Source organism: Andrographis paniculata, unplaced genomic scaffold, assembly GCF_009805555.1.
Source record: "Andrographis paniculata isolate CXL003 unplaced genomic scaffold, ASM980555v1 Contig38END, whole genome shotgun sequence".
NCBI lineage: Eukaryota > Viridiplantae > Streptophyta > Magnoliopsida > Lamiales > Acanthaceae > Andrographis > Andrographis paniculata.
In genome coordinates, this window is record NW_026137571.1 from 674,400 (window position 1) to 688,862 (window position 14,463).

At 33.1% G+C, this 14,463-nt stretch overlaps 3 protein-coding genes and 1 long non-coding RNA gene across 11 annotated transcripts; 3 read left to right on the plus strand and 1 right to left on the minus strand.

Moving 5' to 3' along the window:
• Positions 1 to 365: 365 nt before the first annotated feature.
• On the minus strand, positions 366 to 3,137 carry LOC127251007 (uncharacterized). 4 transcript variants are annotated; one of them, XM_051274529.1, is made up of 7 exons: positions 3,043 to 3,137; positions 2,883 to 2,949; positions 2,568 to 2,718; positions 2,340 to 2,458; positions 1,203 to 1,356; positions 802 to 1,113; positions 366 to 557 (listed from the first exon to the last, which is right to left on the minus strand). In XM_051274529.1, exons 5-7 carry the CDS (start codon positions 1,276 to 1,278, stop codon positions 430 to 432), a joined length of 516 nt encoding a protein of 171 aa, XP_051130486.1. In that variant the 5' UTR covers positions 1,279 to 1,356; positions 2,340 to 2,458; positions 2,568 to 2,718; positions 2,883 to 2,949; positions 3,043 to 3,137; the 3' UTR covers positions 366 to 429. The 4 variants fall into 4 exon arrangements, with proteins under 4 accessions (XP_051130486.1, XP_051130484.1, XP_051130487.1 ...); XM_051274527.1 differs by having other exon boundaries at positions 2,853 to 2,949; XM_051274530.1 differs by having other exon boundaries at positions 2,883 to 2,920; positions 3,043 to 3,128.
• LOC127251009 (uncharacterized) lies at positions 1,012 to 3,616 on the plus strand. Of its 3 annotated transcripts, none has more exons than XM_051274531.1 (5): positions 1,012 to 1,103; positions 1,196 to 1,285; positions 2,479 to 2,652; positions 3,013 to 3,324; positions 3,438 to 3,616. In XM_051274531.1, the coding sequence occupies exons 3-5, from the start codon at positions 2,583 to 2,585 to the stop codon at positions 3,545 to 3,547; spliced, it is 492 nt and encodes a 163-aa protein (XP_051130488.1). In that variant the 5' UTR covers positions 1,012 to 1,103; positions 1,196 to 1,285; positions 2,479 to 2,582; the 3' UTR covers positions 3,548 to 3,616. The 3 variants fall into 3 exon arrangements, with proteins under 3 accessions (XP_051130488.1, XP_051130489.1, XP_051130490.1); XM_051274532.1 differs by having other exon boundaries at positions 2,534 to 2,652; XM_051274533.1 differs by having other exon boundaries at positions 2,537 to 2,652.
• Positions 3,617 to 6,134: 2,518 nt separating this feature from the next.
• LOC127251036 (uncharacterized) lies at positions 6,135 to 6,970 on the plus strand. The gene is made up of 2 exons (XM_051274591.1): positions 6,135 to 6,578; positions 6,659 to 6,970. The coding sequence occupies exons 1-2, from the start codon at positions 6,235 to 6,237 to the stop codon at positions 6,873 to 6,875; spliced, it is 561 nt and encodes a 186-aa protein (XP_051130548.1). The 5' UTR covers positions 6,135 to 6,234; the 3' UTR covers positions 6,876 to 6,970.
• A 1,575-nt stretch (positions 6,971 to 8,545) lies between these two features.
• Positions 8,546 to 12,841, plus strand: LOC127250911 (uncharacterized). 3 transcript variants are annotated; one of them, XR_007838802.1, is made up of 5 exons: positions 8,546 to 8,809; positions 8,923 to 10,566; positions 10,649 to 10,802; positions 11,165 to 12,403; positions 12,547 to 12,841. It is a non-coding gene; the product is annotated as an uncharacterized LOC127250911 (long non-coding RNA). The 3 variants fall into 3 exon arrangements; XR_007838801.1 differs by having other exon boundaries at positions 8,548 to 8,809; positions 8,923 to 10,289; positions 10,401 to 10,802; XR_007838800.1 differs by having other exon boundaries at positions 8,547 to 8,809; positions 8,923 to 10,802.
• Positions 12,842 to 14,463: the final 1,622 nt, after the last annotated feature.

A 14,463-nucleotide genomic window follows, 5' to 3' on the forward strand; every position in this document is an offset into this window, starting at 1 on the left:
CGGAAAAGTCATACTGGACGAAAAGTAATAGTATTTGATTAGTTAATAATAATGAGTTATAATATTATTATATTATTTAAATGGTTTTGTTAACAATTTTAAAATAAGAATTCATATATAAAATTTTTAAAATAAAAAATATATATTTAAATATTTTAAAAAGTAGAATTTATTCCATATAAATATACTATTCCCTTCAACATATAAGAGTATATATATTAAACCATAAATTAATTTAAAACAAAATACTATTTTATTCTCAACTCACTAATACAATTTTTAACTTACAATCAAAATCATCCTAATTAATTATATATATATATATATATGTATACACGAGAATACGCCTAGGCATTTATTTAAACTCTAAAACTGACTACGACATAATCACGAAATGCGCGCGTATAAAAGCATCTTCGGATTCAGCGCTTAGGGAAAGAGGGGAGCCGCCGTGGGAGCGGAACCGACGCCCAGAGCGGAGCGGCGAGCATTGGGATCAGCTGTGCTCGCTGATGGAGGCATGGCTGCTCCTACGCACAATGTCGCCAACGATTTTCCTGCACAGTGCAAACAATTGTTGGTTACTCATCCAATCTCTCCAAATCCTAGGTTAAGCAGAGGCAATTTTATTTTTATTTTTAGATCCGAATTGGATTATCGGAGAATCGACGTTCGATTGTTCATCGATCTCCAGTTCGAGTTAGATTGTTAAAAAATTGATGATCGATTGTGAAGAAATTGACGATCGATTTCCAAATCGGAGATCGGAATTGGATTGGGGAAAAACTGAAGTTGGATTACCTTCGCCGGCGGCGAGATTGGAGTAGAGGTCGACGATGTTAGGGCAGCTGTTGTAGCAGGCAGGGGAGCAGAGGCGAGCAGTGAAGTCAGGCGAGGCCAACGCAACGGTAGAAATTCCGACGGCTTGGCGGTCTAGACCGCAGGCGTTGATGCACTGGTCAGTCTCGATGTATCCGGGGAATTTGTCCCCCACAATCTCAGATGTCTTGCAGATCGGAACAGGTCCGCCGCCCTCCAACACACACCTCTTCCCCGACGTACTAACCGCAAACGAACACTGTGTCAGAGGCAGAGTCTCGCAGGTCACATCCACTGCACGCACAAATACACAAAACAATCAGCCATATATATATAATTCAACAAAACACTAACGATATTCTTCTTGACAGTGCAGATCTTACCGGCGATGGTTCCATGGAGGAACAGAGAGCAAGCGAAGAAGACGATCGCGAAGCAGAGGGGAGCAGAAGCTGCCATGTTATTGGTATGTTTATTTCCCGCCGTTTATGAGAAAAGCTTATTTTGTTTATTGATAAGCAGATGAGATGATTTGAGCTGTGATAGAAATGGCGAACACAAGATTGCTTATATACACATTTGTGAGAGCATCAAGAGATGGATAGGAGAATTTGTAGGATTATATGTCTAACCTCCTTATTCAATTTGTGGTTACGAATCAGTAAACCTTTTACAATAATTGTGAATTAAATCTTATTTAACAGATTTTTACTATTTGTGAGGTATAATTGCTAAAAATAATTATTTTGTAATTTAATAATTTAAAATAAAAATATATATTTGTGAATAGACAGAAGAAGTATTTTCTTTTATAAAAATTTATTATTTCTTTTTACAAAATATCATATATTATATTTTTTTAAAAAATCAAATCAAAATTCCAATTTCATATCAAAATCAAAAGGATCGATCAATCCTTTTCATCGAAATTCAATATTTTATAACGAAATTAATAATCAATTTAGATTTTATTTTTTTACAATAAGAAATATGTATTAAATATAATAGTAATAATAAATTAAACAAACAAACAAATGTCATTTTAATGTCATTTTACTTTTATATTTTACCTATTTTACTACTCAATATGTCATTATTATCTAAAAATATATTACATTTAATGTGACATGTAACACACAAATTTGTTTTTTGATTTTTATATATATATTTTTTTTAAATAAAAATTCATACTAGTAAAGCTCATATGAAAATTACAAAGTCTAAGTTCTTCAAATATTACAATACGAAATTTGAGTTTGCACCTCATTATTTATTTATAATATATTTTTAATTATTATTGTTACTTAAAAATATGTAAATAGTAAATGAACACAAATAATTAAACTTTAGCACATGTGATAGTTTGTAATGAAAAAATAAAAAATATGTATATATAAAAATTAAATGTGATGCAAATAACGTACAAAATCTTATAAATTTGACACTATTTATTGATTTTACTATTTTAAAAATTCTATAATATTTTCGTCTAAACAAAACCTGAGTAACAATAGTTTCACCTGGTCTTACGGAAAGGCTTCAATGTTCACCACAGATTCATTCATGGAGGATTGTATGAATCTATAATTTCTCTGCTCCATTCGTTCATCGTCCTACCTGAGTGTATATAAGCAGCTCCCTGTTCTCCATTTTTCACAGAATCATCATTAATCCATTCACTCTGCGTATAAACGCTTCTGTATCCAATAATCAGAAGCCAATAAAAGGGGAGGAAGTTAGGGGCGTACCAATAAACACAAAGCATGGCCTCCTCTGCAAAATTGAGCTTCGTTCTCTTCTTCGCCTGTGCTCTGTTCGTCAATGGAACTAGAGGTATGTGTATATATATATATATAGATGTTGCTGTGGAATGCATATCCAGAAATCCTCCATGTAATGCTATGAAAAACAAGGAAAATGATTCATTAACATAACTAATTTTGTTTTCATAAATTAATTTAGCTACAGAAGATGTGATCTGCGAGAAATTACCAGAAAATGAGTCATTAATGTAACTAAATAAATCAGTTTACCTCCAGAAGATGTGATCTGCGAGAAATTACCTCGATCACTGTGTGCATATATGTATTAGTACTCTGGACTGCAAATCCAGAAATCCATCATGTAATGCTATGAAAAACAAGGAAAATGATTCATTAATGCAATTATTTCTGTTTTCACAAATTAATCCAGCTACAGAAGACGTGATCTGCGAGAAATTACCTCGATCGCTGTGCGCGTTTGCGGTTTCCTCCTCGGGGAAGAGGTGTGCGCTCGCGTACAACAGCAGTATCGTCTACGAGTGCAAGACGTCGGAGATCGCGTCGAACGCATTGATCGGACACATCGAGACCTCTCAGTGCCTACAATCGTGCGGAATGGATCGCCAATCCGACGGAATGTCCTCCGAACCGCAGGAGTTCGTTGCTCGCCTCTGCTCCCCTGCCTGCTTCAATAACTGCCCCAACGTGATCGACCTCTTCTCATATCTCGCCGCAGGAGAAGGTAAGCAAAATCCTCCAATAATTCCATAACCGAATTCCAATTAACTAATTTGTAACTGAATCCACGATTGGTGTGAGGAAAATCGATTACCTAACGATTCGTAAACTGTGCAGGGACATCTTTGCCTGCAATGTGCACAGTGTTAGCGATGCCGCCTGTATCCTCTCGCCGCGCCGCCCTCGGCGTTGTGTCTGCTCCGGCTTCCTCCCCTGCGTATGTCTAGGCGATACCTAGAAGATTCCTTATGCGCAAAGAGTAATGGCAGATTTATATGTATTGGATTATATATCGAATAATAATACTCCAATTGATAATACTCATGTCAATACATTTGATACACGCTTTTCGTACATAATAATAATAATAATAATATCTCATCAAATATGTTGTTATAAATATATTATATTAAAAAATATAAATAATGAAAAAAAAAAAGAAGAAATCTGAACATATAAATAAATATAATCATATTATCATTAAACAAAAGTAAATATCTATTTATTATTTATATGAATGAATTATCAAAATATTCTCAAAACACAAATAAGTAAAAGAGTATGCATGAAATGATTGTAAGTCCATTGTTCTTAATAAAAATAATTACTTCGTTATAAAATATTTAAAAAATGATAAAAGTAAATATTTTGCGATTTTCAGTAATTAACCATAAAATTTTCAAAAAAATTTAAATACTAAAAGCACACCATGTTAATTTTTCCAATAGAATTACCTTATACAAATCAATTCATTTACAATTACAATATGTTATGTTTTGTTAAAATTTTGAGTTATTTTATTAATAATGAAATTAGAAGTTTATTCATAGACTTTACACAAACAAATATACAAATAATGACCATATAATTTAATAAATATATCTAGATAATATAAAAATTTTATATTAAAATAATATAAATGCAACGTATTAACCTGAAAAGCACATATTTATTTTTTATTTCAATTCATCCAAACACAAGAGTCGCATTTCGGCGAAAACACGTTTTTGCAAGGTCCGAATTGCTGTGGTTATATACATTGTGGTGTAGTGACTGTGTTACTTGGGCTCCCAAGAATCACTCATTTTGGATTACACAATAAACAGTGACATTTCTGGGCCTTGTTTACTTATCTCTCCGATCTTCAAATTTGATTTTGTTGTGCCAAAAAACATAAAATAAAATGCCCACAACGAAACACCAAATAAATCGAACTGGCTTAGTCACAATTTTTGGCACATTTGGACGAAAAGAATCTTTCTGAGCACCACTTTGTTCACACCTCTCAGTTATCCAAAACCACAACCCATAATTTTTTTTTTATTATTAATATATATATATATATATATAACAAAGTGCTAAAAAAAATGTAAAATTGGAAGAGCCAAAAATTAGCAAAAGGTATGAATGACATTTTGACACAAAAGTGGTCTGATCGGTCACTCAAATGGTACGTCAGTTGATGTCCGGATTTACTCATCTGCTCCCGGTGCTGAAACGACGTCGTTTGGAGGCTGCTTGCTACAATTACCATCAATATATCGAATTCGAAAGAGCTTTGTATGTTTTGTTAGAAGTTTGGATTTTAAGTTTGAATGCTGAATATAAAAAAATTTAATGTAATATAAAAAAAATGTTAGATGGGATATTTTAATACTCTCTCCATCATATATTTATATAATCATTTGTTTTTTTTCACGAAATTTTAAAAATATTAATATTATATTGAGATAAAGTAGAAATAAATGTAAAAAGACTAAATTACCCTATTATTGTATGATATAAATGTAATAACATTTGTGTAATATATTGTAAATTGAAAGGTTATTTGTAATATTAGGTAAATGGTACAATTACTAAAACCGTGATATTTTATTATGAGACAGATTAAATGGAAAAATAGATAGATTTTTAAGGGACATAGAGAGTATAAAATTAATTTTTAATACAATATAAAAATAAAAAATAAGTATTTTATTTGATATCCTTTTGTCCTCGAGCTATGTGTTTATTTGATCGAATACAAACTTTAAAAAAATATTTAAAAATAATTTTTTTTTTTTTTTTAAAGTAAAAAAATAATAATAATAGTATTTTTTTACTAAAAAACTAATAAATTTAGATAACAAGAATAAAAAATAAAAATAATTTTAATGCTAAATAAAATATTTTTTTTAAAAAAAATTAATAAATATTAAAATTTGGAGCAATACCGCCGAACAAACACTCATGTATCTTTTGCTATTATTTATAAGTAATAATATTCTTAAAAACTCTCACATTAATTTTTATGTATCATGAAATATTAAATCAAATATCTAATTTTTTATATTTTAAATTTTCTAAAATTTCTATATAAATATATTTCTTTTGTTTATATATATATATAGCACTCAATACCTAGACCCAAAACCAAAGCCAAAATACACAAACAAACATGTACAACCTACATATTTTAGTTATTTATTACGAATTAAATGAGGTAGAAAATTTTCCAAAAAAAAAAAGAGAAGTGGTGGGTGTAAATCGTCATTCCTAATTTCTTTTGTCCTATTTGTCAAAAAATAAAAATATAAAATTCTTTTGTCCTATGTATGATAAAGCTTGTATTTTTACTATAATTCATACAACATAAATATATATGCATATAATTTTATCTATAGACAGCTCTAGTTCAAAAAATGAAGGCCATTCAAGTCCAGACCCTTTATGTTAATTTTTTTTTTTTTTTTTTTTAATTGGTAGTGAAAAATCGATTAATTTTTTTATCAATTAATGTGCCCTAATTTTCGTAGTTTCTGTAATTTTTGTGTAAGAGAATAATGGCACCATATCCAGCTATAAGAACATCGTCAAATTCCATTACCCTCTCCCGCATTGTATGTCATAAATTGACCAAATAAACATACGTATCATGGCGGCCGGCGGCGCTGACTTGGAATGCGGCGGCGGTGGCGGCGGTGAGGATAAGATTCTTGAGGATGTGGATTCTAGAAAAGATTCTTCTTCTTCTTCGTCGTCGTCATTAATGGCGGATATTAATTATCCGTCTGACTTGGAAACTGGGGGAGGAGTCGAAAGAATTGAGGATGACGTGGCAGCTGTAGAACGGGATTGTCGGATTTGCCAGCTCAGCTTGGTCAGCTGTAGCCCTGCCCCCGGCTCGGACCCTATCGAGCTAGGCTGTTCTTGCAAGCACGAATTGGCGGCGGCTCACAAGCGCTGCGCCGAGGCGTGGTTCAAAATCAAGGGAGACAAGTAATTAATGCGCCTTTCTTCTAGAATCTTCGTGTAATAAATGAATTAAAAGAATATTCTTAGATTCCGAATCTCTGCAGGACTTGCGAAATTTGCAATTCAGTAGCGACTAACGTCGAGGCTCCAACGGAGAAAACTCCGGCGGCGGCAGCGCCGCCTCTGCCGCCGCAGAGGGCGGCGGCGATGGTGGAAACGGAAAGCTGTGCGCAGGGCCACCGTGTGCTGAACGTAGTTCTGGCTTGCATGGTTTTCGCGTTTATTATAACTTGGCTTTTCCACTTCAACCTGCGTTCGTAAAAGAGTTTTGTTTTAGTTAAATGTTTTTTTGAATTTTGGAATTTTTGTTGTTAGTTATTAATGACTCTAAGAAATAATATATTCTATCTCAGTTTCGTTCTAAGGATTTTAATTATTTTTTGCCTGTTAATTTTTTAATATTAATTATTATATAAAAATTTAGTATAATTCAAAGAAAAATGATAAAAATACTTTTATTAGTGTCTTATAATATTATTATAATGATATTTGTGCAAAAAATTATACAAATATAAGGATTTTTTTTAATGTCAAGTACAATGACGCAAAAGATAAATGAGACCTTAGAGTCGGACGGATGAAGTATATGACAAGGGAAGTATACGGTTATATTGCAAGGGATATCTCACCGCTTGATCTACAAAGGTTTAACTAACATAGCTTGATGGTAAAAGTTTTAGCTTTTGGTTGTGGATTCAATTAAGCAATTCTTTTATTAAAGTATATTTGATTTTAAATTAATTTAAAGCTAAAAAAATTTAAAAAAATGACTGGCACAACACGATCCGATTTCAAATTAGGTCATGCTCGAGCTGACGTTTCCATGCCCAATTGAATCAGGCCGCCCCGAATTACCACTCCTAATTATTTTTAAATTTTACACTTTCTTCGTCATCTAAATTGTGTACTCAAATAGATGAGCATACATTCTAAAAAAATATATACTTCCTCTGTCCCATTGAAAGGTTGTCATTTTCCATTTTCGTCTCTTCCAAAACAAGGTTATCGTTTCCTAATTTAGTAATTATACTGTCTACCTAACATAATAAATATCATTCCAACTTACATTATATTATACAAATGTCGTTACTTCTATATTACACAATACTAATAAGAGCATTTTCGTTTTTTTCACTACAACTTATTATAATACTAATATTCAAAAATTTACGTGCAAAAAGTAAACGGCAATCTTGCACGGAGGGAGTATAATAATTTATATTTCATGTATTTTATAGTAAAAAAAATCATATGAATAGTTTAAAATAAATAACTTTTTTTTTAATGCAAAAAAAAAAAAAAAAAAATTTAAATAAGAAATGAAATACCGTTTAATCTTCATAATTCTCCCTCTAATTTACTATTTTGTCAGGTAAACAATGCATCTAAACTATTCTATCAAAAGAAAAACATAAAATTGTCTGTCTGATTGACAAGGTATTAAGTTTGATCTAAGGTTTAGGTTTAACGAGTGCACACTTTTGGGTAGCGACTGCGGATTCTCATGTCATAACAAAAAAAAAAACATAAAATACTTTTTGCCTACTTATTGCTATATAAATTAAATAGTATTTCCTCCGTCCCAAACACCCTGCAATATTTTTTTTGGTATATCCCAAAAAAACTGCAACATTTTCGAAATAGAAAATAATTAATTACACTTAATCCCTACCCCACACTTCATCCCCTTGCATCATCCAAATAAAAAACTAAAATATATATTTCTCTCTCCATCGTATCACCTACCCACCTAAAAACCCGTGCCAAAGCAAATGTTAGCACCTTGTTTTTGTTTGGGAAGGAGGAAGTACATATTTATGCATTAAAGACTAATGAAGCAGTTGTTTTGTTAAACAATTTGAATATATATATTACAAAGACTTTATAGTATAACGATTTTTTTTTTTTTTTTCTCCTACAATGACAAGACAAGCAATAGATAGGCTGATTTTATTTTAATTTTAGTTTATTTTATGAAGTAGAGAAAGTGTTCTTTTTTTTAATTATTTTTTTAAAAATGGTTAGATATCTCTGGACTGTTCCGCGCAAATTAGGGTTTCGAGGGAACTGATTGAGCTTTTGTCTGCTCTGTGCGGTTCAAGATTTGCATAATTGAATTTGGATTGTGGCGTTAGCTCGTGTATCGCTGTTGCTGATCGGATGGCTTCACGCCATCTGCTTTTGAGAGGGAACTGGTACTTGTTTTATTTTCTCCACAAAGATGTTATACTTTTTGTGAATTTTGATACATAAAAATTGATTATTTCTCTTTTTGGGTTCTGTGCATATTATTGGGATGATGGTGAAGGAGATGGAGTATTGAGTGGATATGTTTAACAAGAAGGTAACCGTATGCGCTTGTGGAAGTAATTCACACGCGAAAATTGATCAATGCTTTGCTCTGATTAATTTCGTGTTCTATTTGGTGTTTTTAATGATCGGATTGTGGAATTTATGAACGCTGGGATTGTCATTGTTGGTTTATTGTTTTATGAGTTGCTGAATTGTTTGGTATAAGTTGAAGTGGAGAAGATTTGCAGGAGTATACTGATGAATTGAATTCAGCATATGGACCGCAGAGCTATTGTTCATGCTGTTTGAAGCAAGTAGATTTTGGTGTAGGAACATTATAAGTTACAGTAGTCTTTAAATGATGTTCTTTCAATTTACTTCAAATGTTTTGATTCAGGCTGCTCTTAAAAAGCCACTGTGTTTCTAGATACAAGGATTCTGAATTAAACATGGGTGAAAGTAGGTGTGTTGATCGAAGCATTTTAAAGTAGTAGCTAGTTTTCACACTCGGTTTCTTGTTTAGTATCCTTTATGCATTGTACAAGTTCATGTTAACAATCATTCTTGCAATTAACTTCAGGGCTTGTAAGCAATAGGCTTGTTCATTTTCAAGCATTTCCCCTTCAACATGACTGACAGGCGCGATCTATGAGATTGGGATATTATTGAATGTACTTCTAAGGATCTTCATAGAGAATCCCTTGTATGTTTTTGTGTTGCCATGTTAGTATGAATCATTTGAAGAGGTTCGATTTAGTGGCCAAACTTTGTTATTGTAGCCACTATAACTCTCTTCGTGGCGATTTGTGTTTATTTGTTGCAGGTGACCATCTTTAATCGGCTAACTGCTGAGAAGTAAATGTGAGGGAAATTTGATAGTCGATATGAATGATCTTGATAGGAATCATTTTGTCATTATTTTGGAAGTATTATTGAAGGACCTGATTTATTAATAAATACATAGCAATCACAGATGTTTTCATGTCTTGCTGATTTTAGGTTCATGAATTGTAGTGTTGGTGAAATCAATTCTTAAACATAGTACTATAACTTCATACGTATAAGTCAACATCATACATTATGTGTGACCAATTTTTGGATCTATTTCTTGGACAAAGGTTCTTTAGTTTTGAACTTTAGTGTATGAAAGGTTCCCTCAACTTGGTCTCATTGTATTTTCCAAGGATTATGTTAACTTATCCTAATTCTTGTCAGCACTGAAACTTATAAAGCATCTGTTCAAGAAAGGCTCCATAAGATTCCACAAAACTTTCTTTCACTCCATAATTCATGATGTCTAAGAGAAAGAGAGCTGAAGATTACAAATTAGAAGAAAAGTGAAAATCAGCAATCAATTCCAAATAATCTTCTGGTTTTCACTGAGTGAGTGAAGACTGAATTTTGTAGGGTAGATATGATAGGTAGCGGATATATATATATATACATTCTTTAACTTCTGTTTCTTTTGGCTTCCACGTTTGTGGCTTCTTTCAGAGCTTGTTGGGCTTCATTTTCCATCCCCAGCGTAAACAGGGAAGCTGCTTGAAGATGCAAGGCCGTAGGCCAATCCGGTGACACCACCAGTGCCTGCACAGCATCTGCCAAAGCTTGATCAGGCATTTCACTCATCAAGTAGCACCAGCAGCGGCGAGCATACACGGTAGGCGACACCATTGTTCCACCATCTATGAACTGCACCATCAGATGAAAGATCAATTAATAGAATGAATGAAACCGAACAGTGCAATAGCAATTCTCTTGAGTTCATACCTGTGTGAAGTAGTCAATAGCAGCCATGAAATCCTTGGCGCGAAAAGCTGCATCCCCTTGCTTCTTGGAGTTCAGAGTCTCCTGCATTTGGTTTGTCCACATCTGAAAAGATAGCTGCATCAAAAGGTAACCCCATAAACATATATGTATATATATACATGCAATTTGTTCTTGACAGGAAATGAGGCTCAGAAAGAGATGAAATCCGACCTCATTTGCTATTCCTTCATCGTCTCTATATCCAGCTTTATCCAATAATTCATGTATAGCTGTGAGATCCATTCTTAAGCATGCTTCACCCATTGGTGTCAGTACCAATGGCTGACTATTGTCTCCATTTCCTTGTGGAATTCCCAGCAAGACATGGGAAGGAACCTATATTCGCATAGTGATCGGAAGAGCCTTTCATGGATAATGCAATTGTCAAATTAAAGGCTTCTTGTTTTTCTTTTTTATGATCATGATCATACCTCAGTTTCTTTCTGCAGGGACATGAGAGAAGTGACGAGAGACTTTGCATTCGGCCTCTCCCTTGCCTCATACTGCAAGCAACGCGTTGCTAACCTCACCAGCTCGGTCCCATCATCATTCGAAAAGTGACCCTCCAAGCACGAATCCATCAGCATCAGGAAATTCTTGCCGCGGATAAGATCAAGTGCCTGTAACCAATCCGAATTGGCATCAGTTATGATCAAGGTTAATTAAGATTTAGCCAACACTTCCATCAAAGCTTAGATCAATACATGGCTTGGAGGAATATGCTTCCCACTAAGAAGATCAAGCAACATGGTCCCAAAGCTGTAAACTACACTCTCCGGGGTTACTCTCCCTGCAAGATGACGAAAAGTAAACTGTAAAGAGCAATCAATACCCTCAGAAGGTTAACCAAATGGTGGAAGCCATGCAAACCTGTTCTCAAATACTCAGGAGGAGTGAACGCCAAGTTTGTGCTGTAACTCTTCCCATCTCTGCTGTTCTTCATCAGGCCGAAACAAGAAAGTCTGGGATTTCCATCCTACATAAGCAATTGGATCATCAGTAAATGAGAAGCTCGATTGATAAAGAGAAGGGACTGATAATTGATTGATTATGGGAAGAAGGCATTGTGTGGCAAACCTGATCAAACAGCACTCTGTAAGCATTGAGATCATGGTACAATGCTCGACCCCTGGTGCAGCAGTAGTCGAGAGCTTGTGCTAGATAAAGTGCTACCCTTAACCTCATTGCCCACTTCATTGGCTGACTCTCCCCTGTTTTTACGTTCAGCCATTGTTAAGGTTAAAGTTAAATCAAGAAAATGGCTGAGGATGTAAGGATCCTACTTACAGTGGAATAAATGCTTGGCAAGAGTCTCATTAGGCATAAACTCTGCCACCAGCAATCTCTCCTCCCCTTCAGTGCAACAGCCAATGAGATTTGACAAACGTTCACTTCTTAGATTCCCCACTGCCTTAGCCTCATCCTTGAAAGCAAACAAAAGCTGTTGTTGTTAGAAGAAGAAACCTGAGAGATCAGACATGGAATATAATGGGTAAGGAAAATGTTAACTACTACTGACTATGAATTGCCTGGAATCAGGCCAGGCAGATTTGTTGAAGCGTTTGACAGCAATCCAGCCTTCTTTCTGAAGAAAACCTTTGTAGACAACATTGGGAGCTTTCTCTCCATGTTCAGACACAATGTTGTCTGAGGAATATCCATTTGTTGCTGCTTTGAGCTCTTCCCAGGTATATTCCCTGAAGCTTGGCAATGTTTGTTTCTCCTCATTCTCTACAGTAACAACCCATTAACATGAACTCCATTTTTAACCAAAACCCACGAAGAAAAAACCCTTACAATTTTTGTTTTTTTATTTTTTTATTTTTTGCAGACTTTTGATAATTGAAGTGAAATGAAACTAACCCAGATCAGAAGAGGACTGAAGCACTGAGGGCTTCAAGTGAGAATGCCACCAGCAGAAGGAAAACTTTGAGCATTTGGCCCCCATTTTGGTAGTGATCAGGTAATCAGAAAACTAACTTCAGTCTACAATTTGGAATGCTAATCTCTCTCTCTCTCTCTAGTTCTTGTGTGTGAGAAAGGGATTTTTTTGGGGTTTTGTAGATCCAAGAATAGTGCTGTTTGTACTGCTCACTGGAGTGCTAAAAAAAGCTTTCAGCTTTTCACATTACAAGAGCATGCATTATATATGTGTGTATATAATATATACATCTATTATATATATCTATCCAAGGCATGGGGTTGGGTGAGTGTAAAATTTTAAATTTATTTTGTTTTTCTTGTGTTCCACTTTGTTGAGCAATGGTACACTTTGATGTGTGTTTAGTGCTTTGAAAATGAAAGAGGATTTTCTGTTTCATGTATTTTTTTTTATTCTACATATATATTTATTTGTTTATATTTTACCCCTTAATTTTAAAATATTAGTAGTATTTTATATCTGTATTGTGGCTTTGTTTACACAACACATTTTCACTCATTTGATATTATTTATTTATTAAAAAAAATCACATCAAATATATTTTTTTTCTTACAAAATATCAAATCAAATATTAATTTTTTATTTTTTTTACACTTCCAAAATTTAAAAAATTCCTATCTATCTAAACAGGGATTTTGAATGAATAAACAATTTTACCTCTAGAATTGTAACAATAAGTTGATGGTATTATTATAATAATGCGTAAAATATTTATTAGAGTTTTATTAAGTGTGTTTGTTTGAGGGATTGAATTTTAAATTTACTATTCATTCTATTTTTTTTCTTCAAAAATATTGAATTAAAACATTTATTTTTTATTTTTTATATTAAACTAAAAATTAATGTTATATTCATCTCTTTTTTTTTCTCCAAAAATATTGAATTAAAACACTTATTTTTTATTTTTTATATTAAACTAAAAAATAATGTTATATTCAAAATATCACATCAAACATTTATTTATATCATATCATACAACAATTCAAACTTCGAACAAACACACCCTTAAGTTACCTGTTAAAAAATAGAAATATAAAAATTAATTTTAAATAGATCAAAATGCCATAATGAATAGATTAATCTTGGACTGAAGGAATATGTATATTTATTTAATGTATATATTTTATTCTTTCCTGGTTTTTGCCTTTCTGCTTTGTTACTGCTTTTCAACTTCCTCATCATTCTTCTTTTGTGCCATGTCTTCTCTCTCTTCTCTCTCTCTCTCTCTCTCTCTCTCTTAGTTGGCCTTTCTTTGGTTCTTACTTTTTCCCCTTTCGTATTTTGTTTTGATAATAATCTGCCAGTTTGGCAAATGAACCATAGTGTGTCTATATTCTCTTCACAATTACAAAGATACATCTGTTCACAGCATGACAAACAAACCCCTTTTCAGTTTTTAAAATTAGGGTTCTTGAATCTCCTCATCAATTATAACTCCAACCACCATAAACATTCCAGCAACTTAACAATAATCAAACCCATAATCTAAATCAAGAAATGTCCCTAACACAAGACAATTTTCATTTAGCCCATTCATCAAAGATTACTTCTTTTTGGGTCCCCAAAAAATAAATAAAAAAAAAGATAATGAAAGGTTAAATGAAGGGTCAGGTCATTTTCTTCTGCCTGAAGGTCAACGTAAAAGTCCAAATGAAAATCCAATGACGCACCACAGATCCTCCTGTACACTGTACTGTCTTTTCTTTTTCTTGACCAAAAATAAATAAATAGCAATAAACAAATGTTGATTAATCAATAGGTTAAATTTCAACTCCATTTTCTATGAATTAAATCAGTTCTTGCCAA

Bases quoted from the DNA above. Each gene is read 5' to 3' on its own strand.
- LOC127251007 (XM_051274529.1), bottom strand. From the start codon at position 1,278: ATGGCAGCTTCTGCTCCCCTCTGCTTCGCGATCGTCTTCTTCGCTTGC. The intron at 1,114-1,202 runs GTAAGATCTGCA...TTGTGCGTGCAG, and splicing joins CCTCCATGGAACCATCGCCG to TGGATGTGACCTGCGAGACT. The intron at 558-801 runs GTAATCCAACTT...TGCACTGTGCAG, and splicing joins CAATCTCGCCGCCGGCGAAG to GAAAATCGTTGGCGACATTG.
- LOC127251009 (XM_051274531.1), top strand. From the start codon at position 2,583: ATGGCCTCCTCTGCAAAATTGAGCTTCGTTCTCTTCTTCGCCTGTGCT. The intron at 2,653-3,012 runs GTATGTGTATAT...AAATTAATCCAG, and splicing joins GTTCGTCAATGGAACTAGAG to CTACAGAAGACGTGATCTGC. The intron at 3,325-3,437 runs GTAAGCAAAATC...TAAACTGTGCAG, and splicing joins ATATCTCGCCGCAGGAGAAG to GGACATCTTTGCCTGCAATG.
- LOC127251036 (XM_051274591.1), top strand. From the start codon at position 6,235: ATGGCGGCCGGCGGCGCTGACTTGGAATGCGGCGGCGGTGGCGGCGGT. The intron at 6,579-6,658 runs GTAATTAATGCG...GAATCTCTGCAG, and splicing joins TTCAAAATCAAGGGAGACAA to GACTTGCGAAATTTGCAATT.